At 46.9% G+C, this 20,471-nt stretch overlaps 1 protein-coding gene across 2 annotated transcripts; it reads right to left on the bottom strand.

The window, feature by feature from the left end:
• Window positions 1-358: 358 nt before the first annotated feature.
• Window positions 359-6,146, bottom strand: CREG1 (cellular repressor of E1A stimulated genes 1). 2 transcript variants are annotated; one of them, XM_033094130.1, is made up of 4 exons: window positions 5,765-6,145; window positions 2,791-2,910; window positions 1,698-1,882; window positions 359-842 (listed from the first exon to the last, which is right to left on the bottom strand). In XM_033094130.1, the coding sequence occupies exons 1-4, from the start codon at window positions 6,104-6,106 to the stop codon at window positions 839-841; spliced, it is 651 nt and encodes a 216-aa protein (XP_032950021.1). In that variant the 5' UTR covers window positions 6,107-6,145; the 3' UTR covers window positions 359-838. The 2 variants fall into 2 exon arrangements, with proteins under 2 accessions (XP_032950021.1, XP_032950022.1); XM_033094131.1 differs by lacking the exon at window positions 359-842 and having other exon boundaries at window positions 1,694-1,882; window positions 5,765-6,146.
• Between the last annotated feature and the right edge of the window lie 14,325 nt (window positions 6,147-20,471).

The following is a 20,471-nucleotide window of genomic DNA, read 5'->3' on the forward strand; positions in this document are numbered from 1 at the left end:
GAATATCATATGTCTTGATGTGGCCCCACATGGTGAAGACAAAACTCACACTGAGTGGGTAAAGGGAGAAAAACAGATAGTTGCCCTCAACCTGAGTCCATCACAAGGCACCAAGGCCCTGAGGGGAGACCCTTGACCACGGCTGCATTCCAGCCATGTCCCCAATTTTAGGAAATGATGGGCTGTTTATCAAAGGGAAAGAGTCAAACTGTTCACATGAGGCTTTGAAACGGCCAGGGGTGGAATAAAATAAAATGAAAACATTAAAATAAAAACTCAAACGGGTTTCAACAGTGGCTAGTGAAACAGACTGTGATAAATACGGATATCTGTGTTTAAGAAAATAAGTCCAACACAGTTCATTAAAATAATGCTTTTAATTGCTGATGCTTTGAATAAGAAAACTATGTTACCAAGTTTCGTGGACAGGATTTTTCTTAAATGGAAGCTGTTCGCTGGATTTTGGGTAAGTTCATTTTGTAGTTTTCAAACGTGACACATATTTAACTCCTTTCTCTGAGCCATTGAAGGGTTCAGTGGCTTGATTTTCTGACACGCCTCTTTACGAGGAATCTTACATCATCTTCTGAAATCATATATGTAGGTAACAAAACTATAAATTTAAATTTATAAAATTTGGCAACCTCATCTTCCAAGAAATCCAGTAATAGTCCAACTTGATTCTGTAAACAAGCAATCAAACCAACCAGCCAGAGTGTGAAAGCAAATGGGTTGATCTTCTGGGACATTTTCCACAGAGAAACCTGAAGCTCTTCTTCCAGTCTCTAGGAAACTGCCTTAAACTTCATCTGTGGGGTTAAATTCACCAATTTCTGCTTCACCTAGACAGCGGGAGAGAGAAGAATTGTTTCATTAAACCAAGTTGACCAATCTTAAAACTTAAATCATTCTAGAGAAGGACTAGAGAAACTTCTGATCGAACAGTTGAAGACTTGGAGTTCATTTCAGCCACTGAGTGAAGCGAAGAATCATCTGAGAGCCCTAAGTCCTGCCATCCCCGGCCCAGGACTCAACTTCAGCCAGCACCTTCCTGTCTAGGATGACACCTTCCTGTCCCAGGATGACACCTTCCTGTTCCAAGATGACACCTTCCTATCCAGGATGAGGCTGACACATGTTAGTAATTCACTATTTGGGCCATGTGGTTCTCTCATTCAAGAATATCTGAAGGTTTAAAAGATGAAAACAGTTGAGAACAGGAGGAGTCCTGAACATCAGGGCAAACGATGATGCTGAGTTCAGCCGGGCAGGTGACCTTGACCCTTTTTCCTGTTGCAGCCTTGACCACGGCTATCAGGAAATCCACCTCCGGGGAAGGGACACGGGGCAAATCTGTAATCCACGAGCTCTCCTTCCCTGTGTCCTTGCTAGGGACCGTGTGGGCGCCCCAGAGGGGAGACAGGCCTGGTGCAGACATTCTACTGCTCAGACTTAACCGTGAGAGAAGGCACGGTTTTAAAAAATGTATTTTTTATAAATGTATTTCAATATAGTTGGTTTCCTTTGTAATCCTACGTATTTCATGCATTTAAAAAATACGATTCTGAGGGTGGTCACAGGCTTTACCAGCTTGCCGAAGAGGTCCATGGTACATGAAATGGACCCTGCTTAAGAGAGTTAAGGACCACTAATTAGGGCTGCAAAATAAGGTGAACGATGTAAAAATCAATACTTACTGAAATGTGACATTATAATATTCTTCGGGAGTCACAATTTTTGGTCCACCGAAGTAGTCCAGGAGCCAGATATTGGTTATATTCAACTTAGCCACAAACCAATTATGGCTGGAAGGCCAGGTTTTCATCTCAGGGTGTCGAGTGAACAATGACTGCTTGGCAAAGTCACCTTCTGTCTCATTCACCTAAAAGACACATGTGAAATTCACATTCTCATAGCAGTGACATTTCTCATCTGTTAAGAGCATTCTTAAAATCCTAAAGAGTTAATTTAGTTACAGATCCTGATTTTAGAAACCTTTTATATTTTTCAGAAAACTGAGATATAATTGACATATAACATTGCACTAGTTTTCAGCATCAATGTAATGATTTGATACATGTATACAGTGTGAAATGATCACCACAGTAAGTTTAGTCAACAGCCATAACCACATACACTTAAAAAAATCTTTTCTCTTTTTTCTTTTTCTTGTGATGTGAACTTTTAACATCTACTATAAATCCTGATTTTAAATTGAAGAAGTCACGAGAAAGTAAAGGCAGCTCGGAGAAATGCAGAGAACAGAAGATTTGAAACATTGGTGAGAACAGACATGATTTTGGGGGTGGAAAACCATCACGAGAACCAGTTTTCATTGCTATCCAGCAATTCTGAGCGGTCAGAGTCACTGGCACCAGATACTATAATAAATACCTCATTGAACACCTATAGGAAAACAATCTTTAGTTTTCGTGAAACATATTTTCTAACTCTGCGTCTCAATCACAATCATTTGTATTTTATTTTCAAACGATCTTTTCTTTCACTGTTCATAAAATGATGCTCTTCACAAACCAGTGTCACAGACAACAGTAGGAGGAAGGGTGGTGGGAGGAAGTAGGAGAGGGCAAAGGGGGTCAAATATATGGTGACGGAAGGAGAACTGACTCTGGGTGGTGAGCACACCATGTGATATACAGACGATGAATTACAGAATTGTACACTTGAAACCTATGTCATTTTATTAATCAGTGTCACCCCCAATAAATCGAATAGAATTTTAGAAAATGAAAGAAAACCAGTCCTTGTTTTTGTAGGGTAACTATTTACCTTGGTCACAGTTCCTGCCAGTATGATGTGAGCGCAGAGAGGGCTCTGGGGATCAAATCCATGTTTCCTGCAAAAGTCGGTCTGTGCCAAAGACATGGTCAGCGTAGCACCCGGATTTGCCTGTGGAGAGGAAATAAAGACCCTCTCATGGGAAATACTGCTCTGGACAGGTAGGAAATTTCACAAGTCGTACACACCCCATCCCCAGCGCTTGACTGTTCTTCCGTGAAACAATGAAGGGTAAAACACTTCCTTCCACTTGGGAAAATTACTATTAGGATAGAGAATAATCTTGACCCATTCTCCAAAGGGCGGGGGAATGTCAAAATTAAAAATTAACTAAGAATTATTTTAACACTTCTTTTCTTAAACTCTTAATTTGTCCCATAGTCACCAGAGAAATTATAATTACACAGTACCACTTAAATATAAGCCTTCACTGACAGAGCTAAAGGGTAGACTCTCACGTGAAACTGATATATAAAAATACCAGTTGCTCAACTAGCTGATTACATAGCTTCAGCAAGAAAATAGTTGAGTCATGCTTCTTGGTTATCTTACGCTAGCAGAAATTGTCATGGGATTTCAACACTGGAGAAGTTGCTCATTCCTGCTCTAACAACAAGAGAATTCTTAGGTCCAAAAAGTGAGGCAAGCAGAATTTCTAACTTTTCGAATTCAGAAGTCAGCTCCAACAAAGGCACTGTTGACAGAGTATAGCAAAAGTCACATGAAGCATTTCAGCCTATTTAGCTCTTTAAATTCCTAATGTCTTGTGTGGGGAATTTTGCCATCTCACAGTGACCTGTCAAAACAGTGAGTCAGAAATGGATCTCCTTGAAACCATTTAGCCAAATATTTGCTGTCTGTAAACTATTAGGCAAGACACTATAGGACACCCAGAAAAAAGAGGGGGTGCGGGGCTCAGATACAAGTCTCTCTCTTCTGTGAGTTTATTATCTGGTTCAGACATAAGCAAAACTTACATAATGCAAAACAAAGATACAGGAGGTCAAATGGCAGCACAAAACTAATTGTCCAGTGAATGGTACAGTTAAGTGTATTCAAAGTTCAGTGTAAGGAGACCTCAGCATAAGCATAGAAGCTACAGGGAGGCTTTATAAGATATTCAAATTCAGGAGAGAAGTGGGAGGATGTATTTAAGGTAGTGTGACTGCAAAATGACAGGACTGGGCACGTGTAGGGTGGGATTGAGAACAGTGGGAAACCCAATTTGCTTAAAGGAGAGGCTTTCGGGGGTGTGGGGGAACGGGACAGGGGGCTTAAGTCCAAGCTCAGGAGTCAAGATTGCATTACGTAGGCTGGCATCTGTCAGTGCTTTCCAAGAACCAGCTGCCTGGAGAGCTTGTTAAATTGCAGATTTCGGGGCTCCCTTCCCAACCTAGGTATTGGCATTTTAAACAAACACTGCAGGTGGATGGGAACCTGTGGATGTTGGTACAGGTTTCTGAACAGAGGGCAGTGCCGAATGGTGCTCTGTTCATGCCCGTCTGGTGGGCAGCGTGGACAGGAGCAGACAGAGGTAAGAAGAAGGAGGCAGCGTGGCAATTAGAAACCAACCCTGACTGGTTAATCGATGGAATCAGACTAATTCTGATGTGACCACGCCTTTTCACTCCATCATGGAAACCTGAAAGCCTGGGCAGGGTCCTCACCACTGTCTCTTCCTAGATTAGTCAGAGACCTGGGCTGGAGTCCTACCTGACAGCCATTAGTGGGCTGGTCACAGGTGAGCCCCCACCTCTGAGTGATAGTTCCCTGGCCCCTAAATGGGGATGATGATATCATCGTAAGTGTAAATACTGTATCATGGACAGTTGTAGTTCAATCACCTTCCCCATTAGAAGCACCAGGGAGGGTTGTTTTTTTGTTTGTGTTTTTTTTTTGGGGGGGAGGTCTTTTAATAAAATGCGTTTTAATGAAATGCCTTGGCATTGCTTTTTAAAGAGTCTTCCCAGGTGACTGTATTTGCAGCCAAGGTTGAGCCCACTGAGGGAGTGGAGTGAGCCCGCTTTGAGCCAATGCCTCGGGGACTGGCACGGGCTGGGAACTAGAAAACGGTGCGGCAGGGCGTCTGTGCTTTGGCTAAAGGAGGCAGCTGCTTCTGGTTTTGCTCAGAGAATTGCAGGCCCCCAATTGTTCAGAAAGTTACAAATTTAGATTTTTCATGGCAATCCCGACTAACTCTAATTTATTAAAAAAACAAAACAGAATTCTGTGTGGGCCAAAGAAAACTGGTTGGTGAGACATTTAGTTCAAGGCCACCCGTCGGGGTGACCTGTGTTTTGGAGGCAGGTGGACCTGGGGTGAGACTCCAGTGTGGCCGCTGGCTTCGGAAAAGTCATCTGAATCAACAATGTTGTACTTTCCCAATTAAACTCAAATCTGGAATCTTTGTCGAAAAGACCCTCTACCAAATCAGGCTCCTCCCTGGACTCTATGGATCTAGCCTCCCAGCTGTGTCTGTGACACCTCTCTTGAGACAGCACGGGTCCCCCAGAGATGTAAACCTGGCCCTGCCCACAAAAGGTGGGTGAAGGGTGAGGAGATGGGTTTCCCGTCAGTCCTGCCTCTTATGGAGGAAGCCAACGTGCACGGAGGCCACGATGCTATAAACTTCTTGGTGCGGAAGGGAAACCTCTGCGTTCAGAAGGGGGTAAGAAAGAGAAACCCGAAGCCACGCACCCAAAGTGCTTAACTACCCCACAAGCTCACGCCCTCTGAAACTTTTAATGAGTCCAGCTTATGAGACATCGTGGCCCAAGACGACTCAGGGGGGAGACGGCAAAGGGTTTACCCCGCCCGTAGCCCCGTGGTGGGGGCGTGTGTTAATTTCCTGGTATTCACCTGCCCAACAACCGGGGCGCTGCAGTGCCCACCCGGCCAGCACCGGAGCGAGGGGCAGGGGTGTGAGCCCGCTGTCCCTGCTGGGCAGGGTGCAGGCCACGCTCACCTGCAGGTTGCCCACCGACTGCTGCAAGGGGCTCAGGTAGAAGTAGGGCACGCCGCTGCCTGCGCCCGGGGGCCCGTCGCTGAGCGACAGGACGTCGGCGAAAGGCTGGCCGAGCACCGCCTCCTGCGTGGAGATGGTGGCCAGCGCGCCCCAGTCGCAGACATGCGTCACGAAGCGGGCCACGCGCGCCGCGTCCTCGCGGGGCGGCAGCGGCGGCAGCAGAGCGCCGGTGTCCCAGTCCCCGTGGCCCTTGCCGCCCCGGCCCCACGCCGGCGCCACCAGCAGCGCCACCAGCACCGGCGCCAGCAGGGCGGCGAGCAACGCGCGCGCAGGCCCGGCCATGGCGGCCACTCCGGAGACAGTCCGCGCCCCGCGACCTCCACCCGCCCTGTGTTAGCCCAGCGCCTGGGCCCCGCCCACCGCGGGGCAGGCCCCACCCCTTACAACAGGAGCCAATCGGAGTAAGGGACGGAGGGGGCGGGTCCCTCGTCGCCCCGCAACCCGCGGGGCTGGTCTGGCGACCTGGCCGCAGCTCCACCCCGTAGCTCTGTAAGGATTGCGAAACGGTCCTGTGAGGGATGTTTTGTTTGACAGATGGAAACACGGAGGCTCAGACAAATTAAGCAATTTGCCTAAGTCATCCCACTGGGAGAGGACCAGCCTCTGCGCGCGCGCACGTGCGCGCATATACACACACAAACACACGCGCGCGCACACCTTTCTTAATACCTTTGGATATGGGTAGCTGGCGTCGGAGAGGAAATGTTGCGTTTTCTACACATGCTCCTCTTTGCTGTTTACTTCCCTGTCCTCACCGAAGAGCAGCAAGGGTCCCAGGGGTGGAGGACAGAAGCCCCAAAGTTTAAGACCTCTAAAGGACTCCTGGCCCAGGACTCTCTCAGACAGGGACACGAAGGGGTTGTTAGTCCACAGTGTCCCAGGCACAAACTTGAACTCATCGAAACCGTTTTTGGACCTGTTAAGGCATCAGGCCTGGAGTCAATGATTTCATAGATTTATTGCTCTTACTGACCCTTCTCACCCCATGTAAGTAGTAGTTCCTTTAGCTTCCCCTGAGAAGGTCTCTTCCATTCTGTCAAGGGTGCCTCTTTATTCCAGTATTCTGGGAATTGTTACATAAGCTCATACTCCCTGACATACATTCTTTGTCGTCATACACTTTGGTCCCACTTCCTCAGAGTGAGTCCTAATCTTTTTGTCCTGGCCTTAAACCCCCACCCTAACTGTTATGAATGCTGCATGGTGACCCTGGTGCAGGAGTTTGCTGGCCTGCAAATCTGGCTCTGGCCGACACCTGGCCCTCTGAGGCTGTTGTTCAATAGAGGTGAAGTTATTTCACTCAGCACCTGGTGGCCAGTCATGTGAGCAGGTGTGGACGACAGGTGTGTGAGCCAAAGTCTACTTCCTGTCTCCAACTCAGCGCCCTGTCTGTATTCAGCCAAGATTCTCAGGCTACTCCGTCAGAAGTTGTGTATGGAAACAAGCCTGTTTACTCTGAATACGAGTCCCGTTCTTCTCCGGGGCCCAAAGGCTGTTACACACACAGTTTTTACATTCAGGTAGGGGAGTGTGGACAACCCTTGCTCTAAGTTGTTCTCCTTTTTAACAACTAAATTCAGAAGAGCTTCCCGCCAGATGGAAAACTAAATGGGGGAAACGTAAGAGGAGGAAAACCAGGTTTATCATTTTCAAAACAATCCAAATAGTAGGAGTGCCTGCCAACGACAAATAGTTCGTCCTAAACCTGTCAAAGAGAGATCGTACCCACAATTTCAAAGTTGGAGTTCCAACCTCGGCCCTGCCACTGTCAAGTTGTGTGGCCGTGGAACTTTCCTCTCACCTTTTTGGGGTCTCAGTTTTCTCATCTAAAACAAGGAGTTGGATTAGATGATATCTGACCCCTCTTCTGGCTCTATATTTTATTTTTCTATTAATATGCAAAATATGTGCCTTTTGTAACTTTCAGAAAGTGAATAATTTTTTTGCAAGTGGATGAAAATATATATGTTTCTTGTTTATTGTTATACCATTTATTGCCGGTATTCAAAGTCACAACAGACCCTGGTATAGATCCATCGCAGAACAAGTGCCTGGGACTTGGTCTCATACATCAGAGCGTGACAATGTGGCTAACAAACCCTCCCACCTGAAGCACCTCTCCGCAGTCTCTGTCTTTGCACTGGCTGTTCCCTATGCCCCAAATGCTCTTCCCTCAGCTATGAGCATGGCCACCTCACACCCATCTGGATCTCCACTCCTCAGAGGTGCCTCCTTGGCCACTCTTTCTAAGAGGCCTTCCTCAATCACTCTCCACAGACAACTCTGCTTATTGGAGTCAGAACAGTCGTCCACAGTGTAATTACCATATGCATTTAGTTAGTTACTTCTTAGTTGTCTCCCTGGCTAGAACATAAGCTCCAGGAGAGCTGGAGTGCTGTCTGTATTGTCCACCTCTGTTCCATATGCCCAGTGCACAGAGTAGGCACTCAATAAATATTTATCAAATGACTGCCTGACTTAATAAACATCTGATGAAATTCTTTGCACACAGAGCCTTATAAAATCAGCAATAGGAAGCGACGACTGAATAACAGTGGGGTGCTTCAGCTCTTAAGTAGCAAACCCTCCTCATTGGAGAGTTTGGGAAAACCTTTCGCCGACTACGAGAGTGTCTGGATCATCCATTTAGATCCTGCTGCTCTACATCCGGACCCTCTATGGTTGAATAGCCTGAATTGATCCCCAGCCCCACAGGCCCACTGGGAAATAATGCTCTTCTCTTTATATCTGGGTTCCATCCTGGTCAAGAAGAATCCACCCTACAGGCTCCCCTTCCACGTGGTGCTACCTTTGTTCAGGGTCTGGGTCCCTCCCAGCTCTAGTCCTCTTGAGTTCAGGAGCAGGGACTTCATTTCCTTCATACTCCAGGTAACTAGCCGGCACCCAGTGCATGCTGTTGACAAAATGAATTGTATCAGAACAATCACTCAAATTGTCCATTCGGTCCTCGGGTGGTCGGCAGCGGCTGTGGAACTTTCTGCTTTGCGGTATGAATGCTTCAGATAGTAGGTAGCGAGCTTGGGAGTCAGCCACTGAAGCATGACCTTGAGAGGATGAGTTCCTCATCAATAAAAAGGGGGAAAGAATATCTCCTACTTCGTTGGATTTTTATGGGGATGAAATGGGAAAAGGCAATTAAAATGCCCAGCAGAATGCCTGGAACGTCATAAACACTCCGTAATTGCTAGCTGTTGTGTTAGTGATTATTAGTTTTGGTCCCACTCTTTCTGTTCCCACTTTCTACTCTATACATCAGTACATCGCTTCATTTCGTCCCTTTTTGACATTGAATGCTTTCCATTGTGACCTCTGTAAAAACGCAAAAACAAAACAAGAACAAAAGACCTTCTGAAAAAAACAAATTTACAAAATGTGTGGGGATTCGCCAAGCTTCTCCTGAGGAAGAAATTTCCTAGCTCACCCCGCTTTGGGGAGCATATGCCTGTGCATCATCCTATTTTTCATCCAGCAAATGCCCTTTCCCGCACATTTCTTACCATCCACCCTCACTTTAATCAAATCTCCCCAGACTTTAGGTGGTAATGGAAACCTACCCTTTTGTGGATTACCTTGAGTTTTGTATTTTTCTCTTTTACACACACTTACATTTGACTAACAACTATTTTCCAGAAGATTTGGGAACAATTCTTGACTCTTCTTAATCTTGAGGTTTGCTACATGCCTACATAGTGCCTCATACCTAAAAATATGCATTAACAAATCTCTTGGATTAACTATTTTTAATCAAAAACACATCCACTTGAACTTAATTGTCATACCTCATGCAATCTTTTACATTGCATAAAGTAACTTTATAAAAAAACCACACAAAAAAAAACAACACGTCCACTAAGCTTTAAAAGAGTAGTCTTCCTAAGAGTTCCACGATTCAGCAACATTAAACAGGAAAAGGAAGTTATTTGTGAGTCACAAGAAAATGATTAAATTAGAATTTGCCCTAAAAGCCAGCCTTCCCCATTGTGAAGGAAAAAGAGGGGCTGTGTAGCAAACCTGACAAGTGCAAGGGGGCTACTTGGCAGGCCTGACAAGCTCAGTGACCCACCCGAAACTCTATGGGGCCAGAGGCTCCTAGCCTTGCAGACCTCGCCTTATGTGCCTCTTCATGGGTCATCTCTATCCTCGACGATGTCCTGTGTCATAAACTGGTAAACAAAAGTGTTTCCCTGAGTCCTGTAACCCAATATAGCAAATTGTCTTGAGGAGGGAGTCATGGGAACCTTTGATTTATAGCCAAGTTGAACAGAAGTGTCAGAAACCTGGGGAGCCATGACATTCCATTGGCATCTGAAGTGAGGGGCCGTCTTATGGGACTGAGCCCCTGACCTGTGGGGTCTGTGCTAACTCCAGGTAGTTGGGGTCAGAATTGGACTGTGGACACCTAGTTGGTGCTGAAGTTGGAAAACTGGTTGATGGGGTGGGGGGATCCATACATTTGATGTCAGAAGTGTTGTCAATAGAAGAATGTTTTCCTTTAGCCATTGATGAGGAGGGCAGGGTGTGGTGTGTGTGTGTGTGTGTGTGTGTGTGTGTGTGAGACAGAGAGAGAGAGCAGGTGGAGCACAGCACACGGGGTGGGGGCATGTTGACTAGGAATGGATTGTTACTGCACCTGTTGACCGTTGTCTTCTGCTTGTCCCACTAGACCCCCTCTGCTGGGAACCAGCCCCAAACACCACTGCCCTTGCAAAGGGTATCACTGCTTCTGCCAACCCCTCCAGCTGCATCTGTGGGGCCACTGCAACTGAGGGCTTCTGCCATCTTCTGTGACGCTAGAGCCCGTAAATGCGATGGTAGGAAGGAAGATGGCCTCCTTCCCTCGATTTGTTTCAGATCCTTTTAGAGGATGACCTATGATGACATTGGCCGAGTGTCAGCAAAATCACACTCAAACTGACTACAAAGCCCATTAAAGGGGACGCACTCATGTATGATACTGAAGGTCCCAAGGGAGGCTCTGGCTTCCCTCAGGGTGTCAGGAATGTCATCCGACTTTGGTTTCCTCCCACCGCTTTGCTCTGCTCAGCCCTGTGTGGGCGGGGAGGGACTGCACCGCCTGTCCAGGGCCTGAATGCTATGCTTCCTGGTCATGAAACTAAGGCAGGGCGAGGACAGTGCAGGAATGTTGCTGCACAAGGTCCAGGATGCTGGAGGCAAACAGTAAATGTTTACGCAGATGCTAAGGACAGCGGTGCCTCGGCCTCTCCAGGGTTGTAACGAGCAGACTGCCTGCCTAGGACGCAGACTGCTGCTGGGACTATGTGCATAAAACTTGGTCACGGCCCTACACGGCTGCGTTCCTGGTTTATGTGTTTACTACACTACGCTTTTAGCGTTATTCTAACGTGTACTCTTTCCACGTCTAAAAAGGTGGCTGTCAGACAGTGTGCCGCGTCACGTGGGTAGTGGCCTTATACATCTTGGTACATCACAGTCTGTGGGGGGTCTTTGCACATGACCTGTGTCTTTGAGAACCTGCTGGCCTCCTGATGGCATCATTTTCTCTTGTGCTGGATCTAATCTCGTGTTGTTCTGTGCAGTGACCTGCTGTGCAGGCTTGTAGGCCGGGAGCAGCAGGCTCTACCTGGCCTAGGTGTGAAGTAGCTGTACCACCTAGGCTCTTGCAAGTGACTCTGTGATGTTTGCACAACGACAAAATCACCTAACGACACACTTCTCAGGGGGTACCCTCGTCGTTACGTGGCGCGTGACTATATCATATAACAATGAAAACAAATTATCTCCAACTGCCTGCATTCACCTGGGTGACTCTTGGAAATACAAAGTTGAGTGGGAAAAGTCAAGTTGCAGAACATTGATCACATAATGCCTGTTTTTAACCCCATAAAGGAGCAAAATTAAACGATATATAGTTTGTAAATACAGAGGGTGCCAAAAAAAATATACACATTTTAAGAAAGGAAAAAACTGTATTAAGATTGTAGTACTCAATATATACTGATAACAAAAGATGAATACAAGTCATGTGCATACATTTTTTTGGTACCCCCGGAATATATCTGTGATAAAACTTAAAAAAAAAAACAAAAAAACAAAGGAATTAAAACAGAAACTCTGGATAATGTGACCTCCGGTAGGGTGGCAGAGGGCTGAGGGGAAAAGCATACTGGTAGTTTGAGTGGTTTTGTTGTCAATTGGGTGGTGGATTCAAGGTTTCATTATATGTTATTTTGCTTCATAAACATATATGTTACATGTTTACTTTTGTGTGAATCAAGTATTACAAAACCAAGAGACTTCCTTAAGTCAAGTGGAAAAAAAAAGAGAGAACATGCAGAGTCCCATTTACATGTCAACAGACCCCAGGGAATAACGTGTGAGGGTGGATTGGGATTTCTGGTGCTCCTTTAACTTTCCAACGTTTGTCATCTCTGACCCTCAGTGCACGTCTCCTGGCAATGAGTCCACACTGACACACAATTGACCGGGAAACTATAGTTTAAAATTAATGTAAGTGAAGGTGTTTTGCTGAGAGAGATTTTTTTTTTTTTAAGTCCAAGTGAGCGATCACTGACATGTGCTTTGAATTTTTTTCCCAACTAGAATTATCGTAGCCCTGCTTTAAGGGAGTGTCTCTGCCCCAGTTTGTCCTTAAATTCAAACTGCAGCTTCACTGGTTCACTCTGCAGCAAGAGATTCAAAATCTTTGGGGGTGGGACCCAGGACTCGTCACTGTAAGCAAATACTCTGGTGGGTCCTTTGTGCACTAAAATTTGCAAATGTTCGAAGGCATCTCTCTTTCATAAGCTGGAGTAGACCCCAGCCTGTTTTCTGAAAGGGACTTGGTCTCAACTTCTAGGCTCCCCCTTCCATTCACCACTTCTGCTGAGAGGAAGTGGGCGCCCCTCAATCACATGTCTGGAGAGAATCCTAAATTCTCTTTAAACGACTTTCTTCTTTTCCCTTTGAGTTATTAAAAGCATGGCAACCTTCCTTTTATCAACAACACGGGTTCTTCCGAGAGATGACAACCTCACACTCTGCATGTTTAGTTTTATTGGAAGCCCATTTGGGAGAAATAATAATGGGGGTGGCTTTCCTAGAACATGCAGCCCTCTTCTTTCCTCGGCTCGTCTAAATTTCACCCTTAAAATGTGCCGGAGAATTGCCTACTTAGAGTGGATGGTTTTCCTCCCTTGTCTGGCTTCGTTTTTACTGGACGGTGCACCATTAGCCTTACTTTGAACACTGTTACAAGAAATAACGGTAGGAAATTGGTTACCTCAGTCATTGTAGGGCTGTGGCATAGAGCATGTCCCCAACAACAGGTCCTGTTTTCATGAGCCCCAGGGGAGATTTGTGAGGTCTCAGCCTCAGAGAGCACACGTGATTTGTGCTCAAACAGGATCAACACAATCACTAATTATTTTTTCCGCTTTGCCTTGGTTTCTGAGAGGTTTCACAATGAAATGTCGTGTGACTTACTTAGAACAAAAAACAGGGCTTTGCGCTGGCCTTACCCCGACTTTCTTATTGTCACATATACGTTCCTTCATCATATTCCCCCAACAGGTAGTGTGTCGCTTTTATTGTATGTTTTAATAAATGACTACTAACCCCTTGTGGAAAGCGTGGAAGGGATGGATGGAAGGAGGTCAACCCAGATCTTCTCATTTTCTCGGTTATGTGAGTGTTTTGTTCTCTCTGCATACCCCCCTCCACCCCGAATACACACTCAAAAGAGAAGAGGTCAATTAAAAAAAAAATCCCATAAAAAGAGAGAAATAAAAATGCCACATTTTATAAGTAAATATAACTGTTTCTAAGAGCAGACAGGGTGAGTAGAAAGGGGAAAGCAAATGAAGGGAAAATAAGGAAAAGCAAAAAGACATGCAAAAGAAAGTGTAAAGGAAACGTGAAGAAGTAAGGCTCATTTTCAGAATGAAACAACAGAAAGTCTGGAATTTTCCAGGCGTGTGTACGGCTTCAGATCACCCCAGCAAGGCATTATTCCAGGGCTGCATCTTTGTGCTCTCGCCTGCTGGCCCCAGCACTGAGTGATTTTCCTCTGGCTGGAGTTCTGCAGGTCTTGGAACGTTTTATTGTTTCTCCCCAACATGTTTCAAAGACATAGAAAACAAAAACAAAACAACAAAGACTAACGTGTTGCATAGTTTAAGGTCGTTAAAAATGTGTCTTCCTCCTGAGTTCAGATGTGTGTTGGACTCCTGACACATGAGGGCGCTGTTTCTGCAGTCGATAACATTCAGGGCACAGAAAGTCTTGAGAAAAACTAGGTCTGTGGAACTCATGGCCGGGGGCCAGAAGAGAAAAGGGTGTGCTCTGGGTTCTAGGCTGGCCAGGTTGTCTGGAATGCATGGAGCATGTCCTAATGTACCAAACGCACAAAATCAAGGGTATCAGAGCCTGCCAGCTGGCCTCCTGGTTGGAACCCCCTTGAGATAAGGGTGACTGCATCTCGTTTATGTATGCAGGACAGAATTAGTGTATCAAAACACCAGCTTTGTAGTCTGACCTCAAATCAAAGACGCGTGACCCTGAGCAAGTTACTTAAACTTAGTCAAAAACGAAAGTCTGAAAATGCAGGTGCTGTCTCACAGAACTATGGGGAGGATTACATGGGATGATCTAGCTACAGCATCTAGCACAGCACTTGACACATAGTAGGGAGTCAGTAAGTAGCTGTTAACACTATTTGTCACTTAGCAGTGCTGACATACAGTGGTGCCCAATACATGTTTAAGTGAATGAATGAATGAATGAATGAATGGTATGGACTGAGGAAAACTAACATTTTCAAGCTTTTTGAGTGTGGAGTTGGCTGGCTGGATCACCAGGGGACAAAGTAACCAGTCTGTGGGTAGTAAGCGCTCTGTACCTGTCAGGCTTTTCTACGCCTCATTTGACAGGTGGGCAAGCAGACGTCAGAGGAAAATCCACGTGCCAGGGCTTCAGAGCTGATTAGTGAGCCCGGGTGAGCCCCTAGGTCTTCTGAGCGCTGGCACCAAACCTGACCCCGAGGGATCCATCTGAGGAGCTGGGAGCCGAAGGGTGGGGGGCACGGGGACCCACCCTAGCGGACTGATCCTAGAAAACAAATAGGCTCTTGGCTGTGTTCAGCGGTGCTTGTGAGGGGCACCCCTACCCAGCAGTGACATGCACCCCACCTCCAGTGTGGAAAGAGCAGAACCACAAAAGAGCCTCTCGCTTGCCCTGGGGCCACAGTGGTTGGCCTCTGTTCTGAAAGGATCTGCAGGGAGAGGTCTCACTTCCCCAAATATGCCTCTTCCTGTGTCATAAGGAGCTTTGGGTCAACCTCCTTCCTCTGTGCAATGAGATCAAAAGCACTGTTTCTGCCTCTGCTCTCTTCTTTCCTGTCCCCACTTGTTTCGCCTTTTCCGGGCCCTAGTTGCCAGGACGCAGCCCCACTCCAGCCTTCCTGGCTTCCTGATCTGAACAGAGCAGAACGCCTGGTGGGCCTGGGACCCTTCGTTTCCCTGTGTAGCGCAGGCTGTCCTGTGCTGGTGTTCTACGAGCAGGAAGCAATAAAAGGCACTTTCCACGTGCCTGCTTGAGCCATATTTTCCAAACTGAAAAGCAGGACTCGTCACCCAACCTAGACACGTACCTTTCTGAGAACTTTTGGACAAAAGGCATGAGACCGGACCAACCCAGGAAGCATGGCTGCCGGGTACATGCCTCAGGGGACATTCTCTCCTCTGGGGGTGCCCACCAGAAGTGCCCTCAGCATTTGCCACAGATTCATGGCTATGAATGTGGCTCAGACGCCAACCACAGGTCATTGGTTAGCGCCTGCTCAGGTTCTGCCAGGAAGCCAGGATGCACAATTGTGTCCAGGAAATGTCCTGCTTTGCTTTCACCTGTTTATGTTATCTGCATAACGGTCTTACTCCCATGAAGGCTCTGGAAGGTGCTTTCCACTCTGACTCTCAAGAGTGCGGCTCTGAGTCTTTTAAAAATATCAATCCAACAACTTAAGTCCATCCCGTAAATACTATAATGACCTGTTCCACGCAACCGGTACTGTGCGGCGTCCTGCAGAGACGACGTGATGAAAACTGCCACCGATTGTTCACGACCCTATTGCGGACGTGGAATCACGCCAGTGATTCAGGGGAGGGTCCAGTGACTGAACATGTGGCTTCTACCTTTTCCCGCTCAACTGTAATAAAAACAATCACCGTGTCATAGACAGCCAGAGGTCTTGGGTTCAAGTCTGGCCTCCTCCCCTTGATGGCTATGTTTCTCTTTCCACTTCCCACTGCTCGTTTTATACATAAGAAAGTCGTACTACCTGCTGGCGAGGCTGGGTGAGGGATAAATGCTGATGACTTGTTTATGTGCCTGAGAAAGAATAGATACCGAGAGATTTCTTCCTCCCTTCCTTCCTTCCTTCCTTGAGGAGTTTGGAGGCCAACAGATAAGAAGAGGTCCTGCTAACCAACACACACTGTAGACAGTCATACAAGCTCAACCCGGGCTGCAAAGCATGCCAAGCCTGCCTTTTGTGGTTTGTTGCATACAGGGTGGGGTGGAACGGCTCTGCCTGGTCTCACTGGGGGCCGTTGGCTGGCTTCCTTCCGGCTGGTCCTTCCTGGGCTCCGCCCAAATCACTGTGTGAGGGGTAAGTTTCAGGGCCTTCATCAGTCACACAGGGTCAGAACTCAGAAAGAGCCAGTGGGCGGGTTGCCGATGACTCCCCCCATCCCCCAAGGATGAGCACCCAGGAGTCTGGGGGGAGGTGCTTGTTCACCGCAGGCGGGCTGAGCAGGGGAAGTGATAGGATTCACCCAAGTATTCCCCTGTGAGTGGAAACACAACACAGAGAAATGTCAGGTATGTGGTTTTTGCCACGCTGGGGAGCCAGAACCAAGTGCTCACGATTTACAAACAAAACAAAACAAAAAAACAAAAACCACCTCTGGCTGTCCCAACGCAGTAGCACTTCACTTTTCATGCGATCTTGCAGCCTCCCCTCGGCTCACAAAGGTATTAGTTTGTTTGGGCCTCCCAGCATCCCAGTGAGGCAGGCAGATGACTTAGCATCACCTAAGTGTGCAATGGAAAAAAACTGAGATCGCACAAGTTACACAACTTGCCGAGATCACACCTGAGTGGCAGAGTGTGGCTCTAAACCAGGTAATCTGACTCTAAATCCAGGCTTCTTAAAGAAAACATAAATGGCCTATCAATTCATGCAAGATTTTCCACAAAATTATGGTGATAGTGGCTATCTCTTCTCTTCAATATCCCTTCCCTTTTTCTATAACGATAGAAGTTTTTACTGCACAAGTAGCAACTCAGCTAAAGACTACATTTCCCAACCTCCTTTGCAGCTGTCATTGTTCATGTAGTTATGTTTGGGCCAACATGAGATGTAAGTAGAAGTGAAATGTGCACTCTTCCCGAAGACATGTGCTCACTTCCTCTCTGATGGCAGGGATACAGAATGTGATGGTAGGAGCTCAGGGAGCCGTTTTGGGGTGTACCACCTCTAAGCTACTCACTCGGAATTTTATGTGAGAGAGAAATAAACTTAAGTTGAACTTATTGTATTTTGGCTCTCTTTGTTAAAACAACCTAACATTTACTCTAACTAATGTGGGTATATGTATTCGATAATGATTATGTGGAAAGAAGGCTGTGGGGAGTGATTAAAAAAAAAACAAGAAAAGAAAAACAGGAGTTGAAGCAAAACATTCTTAGACGTGTCACCAGCAGGTTTTGCCTGCTGCAAGTCATCTGAGTTATATTCACTGTGTGGGACCTCACCTTTAGGCACACAGAATGTTCCCCCCAAATCTTGTTGCATTGAAATTGAGACAGTGCTTGCCTTTACCCTCCAAAGGACTTCAAGTGCCCTAATCTGAAGAGCACCAGACATGGCAGAAGGCCTGAGGTCTAATTCTTGCGCTGCTTTTCCTGCCTTGGGTGATCTACTTAATCTCTCTGAGTTTAGATTTCTTCTTCTGTAAAATGAAGAGGGTGGGACCAGCCTCCAGGGTCGGTGTGGGGTTGGCTCAGCACGAGGCTTGGCACATAACAGATGCTCACTGCCATCTCCTGCCCAGACCCTCCCAGAGCAGCCTGGTGACACTTGCGTGTTGGACAGAGTGATCACCCCACCCCTACTCTCTCCGGTCTCACCAGCCCTCCGAAGAAAAGCAGCCAGGGATCCATCCGCCGGTACGAACGGGCCTGAAATTCGACCAGCACAGAGAGAGGGCCCAGAATGATGCTTGCATAGTCCAGGGGTCTTTTTACGAGCAGGGGACACCAGTGAAAGCTGGAGGGAGCAGAGCCTTGTGGCCTTTGGGAAACAACAGTGGGGGCCATGGTGAGGCTGAAGTGCTGAAATCATGAGCACAGCCTCTGGGCTCTCAGCGTGGGACCGTTGGGGGTCAGAGATGCCCGGGTGAAAATGGCCTGTTGGTTTGAGTTCAGGGCACTCCCATTCTGGTGGCTGTGGTCTTCACCAAGAAACCTGGGAACAACGCTGTCGGGCAGCCCAGAGGCTGACACCCACCACTACCAAGTATCAGGAGAAGCTTTCTTAACAAATCAGAAACAATTAGACCTTGTGTGCAGGAAGCTAACAGCCCAAGTGTGAATCCCGTCACAGGCATTGTTGGATATCTGCTGACAGCCCCTGGAGAGAGGTGTTGTTTTCCTGGGTACAGAAACACCTCAACCCAAGCTCCCACCAATTTCTTGACCCCCACCTGTCCCCGTGCAGCTCCTCTCCGGCAGGGAGGTCCTGCTGGATTCCTGGAGGCTGAGCTCCAGCAGCCCCCACTGGGCTCTTCCCAATCAATGCCACGGCCCAGGGACCACTATTATTCTGAGGTCTGTCACCCTCAATTAGTTGCACCTGTTCTTCAATGTCAGGCATGTGTGTGGCTTCTGCTCAGCATTGTGGTTTTGAAATGCATCGAGGCCCTTCTGCGTATAGATGGTTTGTTTCTTTTTGTTGCGGAGTAACATCTTAACTGTATGAATAAATCCACAGGATCCATCCCGTCTTTGGTATTTGGGTTCTTTCGAGTTTTGTACCTTTATGAATGGAGCTGCTGTGAACATTTGCGTACGTTTTCTGATAGATGATATCCACTCATTTCTCTTGGGAGTGTCCCTAGCGGTGGGCTTGCTGGGTCCTGGAGCTGACTCTCAGAGTTTTAAGGAAATAAGTCAGTCTCCCAACAACGAGACGAAGGAGACTGTCTTTCAGCTAACCTCTAAAGAAGATGAAGATGTTTTTATTGATCTCAGACTTTTTCGTGTTCCTTCCCTCTCCTACACCCCAAGACTTGTCACCCTGAGTCTGTTCCCTGTTTTTACATTACTATGGACATGTATGAGAATACACAAACCCACAGAGACTAGTGCTGTGAATTCCCACAGGCCCACGCTGGTTTCAACAAGGATCCATGCACGTCCATTCTTGCCTCATCTATCCCCCTAACCAAATTTTTCTTTCTGGTATACTTTAAAGCAAGTCCTAGACTTCACATGATTTTAGCCACGAGTACTTCAGTCTGTGCCTCTGACAGATAAGAACTTTCCTGGTGCTCACAGGTAAGCTATCACCATCCCATCTGAGAAAAGGAACATGGATTTCTGAGTATCCTCCGTGCTCAAAATTTCCCCGTTGTCTCAAGAACATTAGTATGTTTGCATAAGGATCCGATGAAGTTCTGCATGCTGCATTTTCTTGATCCTTCTCTTAAGTCTTTTAAAATTTATAATAGTTCCTTCTTTCTCTTTCTTTATTTTTTTAATGTCATTTATTTGTTGAAGAAACCAGTCTATTTGATCTCTAGAAATTTTCCACATTCCGGGCTTTGCTGATTAAATCCTCACGGGTCATACATGGGCCGTTTGCCGTATTTCCTGTAAACTGGGAGTTAGAACTCGAGGCTTTATTAGACTCTGGTTTCATTGATCTATATTTTTACTTTGGCAAACATCACATCACAGGTGGCCCTGTGTACTCCTTATTGTATCGTATCAGGAGGTACCTAATGTCTTGTTTCCCACTTTGACAGAGGCTAAGAGTGACAGTGCGTAAGTGTCCCTGCCCCTCTGGCTCCCCCAGGCTTCTGCTTGCTCCCTGCTCTCCCCCTGCCCCTCTCTCAGCGTCTGAGGACTGCATACCCCTACCCGCCGCAACCCACCAGATGCATGTTATCAAAGCTCTCGTCCGTACCCCTTAACCACTCAAATGGGGCTTCAGCAGTTAACCCCCCGGCCTAATCGCAGAGGTGCAAAGCCAAAGGGCCTTCTGCCTCTCCTACCACCACTTCTCAGCCCAGTTTTGTGGTTTACAATCTTAGAATCTCCGTGTTGGAGGTTACGTCCAAGGTCAAGCAGTCCCATTCGGTCAGAACACGATGCTTCTCTAGCATCTCCCTTCCGTGCTGCCTGAGATCGGCTCATGCTCTCCTCTGCAGAGCACATGCCCTCTAAAGCTGGTTAATAGAAAGGTGTCCTCTTTGTGGATGCCAAATCTGGGTTTTTTAAGAAATTTTTACTGTTAGTCATGGGCCTGGCCTTTGAAGTAAACCCAGAAAAGTGGCGCCAGTAGAGGTCATTTACAGTTGCCATA

This window comes from Rhinolophus ferrumequinum, chromosome 22 (assembly GCF_004115265.2).
Source record: "Rhinolophus ferrumequinum isolate MPI-CBG mRhiFer1 chromosome 22, mRhiFer1_v1.p, whole genome shotgun sequence".
Lineage (NCBI taxonomy): Eukaryota > Metazoa > Chordata > Mammalia > Chiroptera > Rhinolophidae > Rhinolophus > Rhinolophus ferrumequinum.

Bases quoted from the DNA above. Each gene is read 5' to 3' on its own strand.
- CREG1 (XM_033094130.1), bottom strand. From the start codon at position 6,106: ATGGCCGGGCCTGCGCGCGCGTTGCTCGCCGCCCTGCTGGCGCCGGTG. The intron at 2,911-5,764 runs GTGAGCGTGGCC...TCCTCTCCACAG, and splicing joins AGTCGGTGGGCAACCTGCAG to GCAAATCCGGGTGCTACGCT. The intron at 1,883-2,790 runs GTAAATAGTTAC...TGTGTCTTTTAG, and splicing joins TGGCAGGAACTGTGACCAAG to GTGAATGAGACAGAAGGTGA.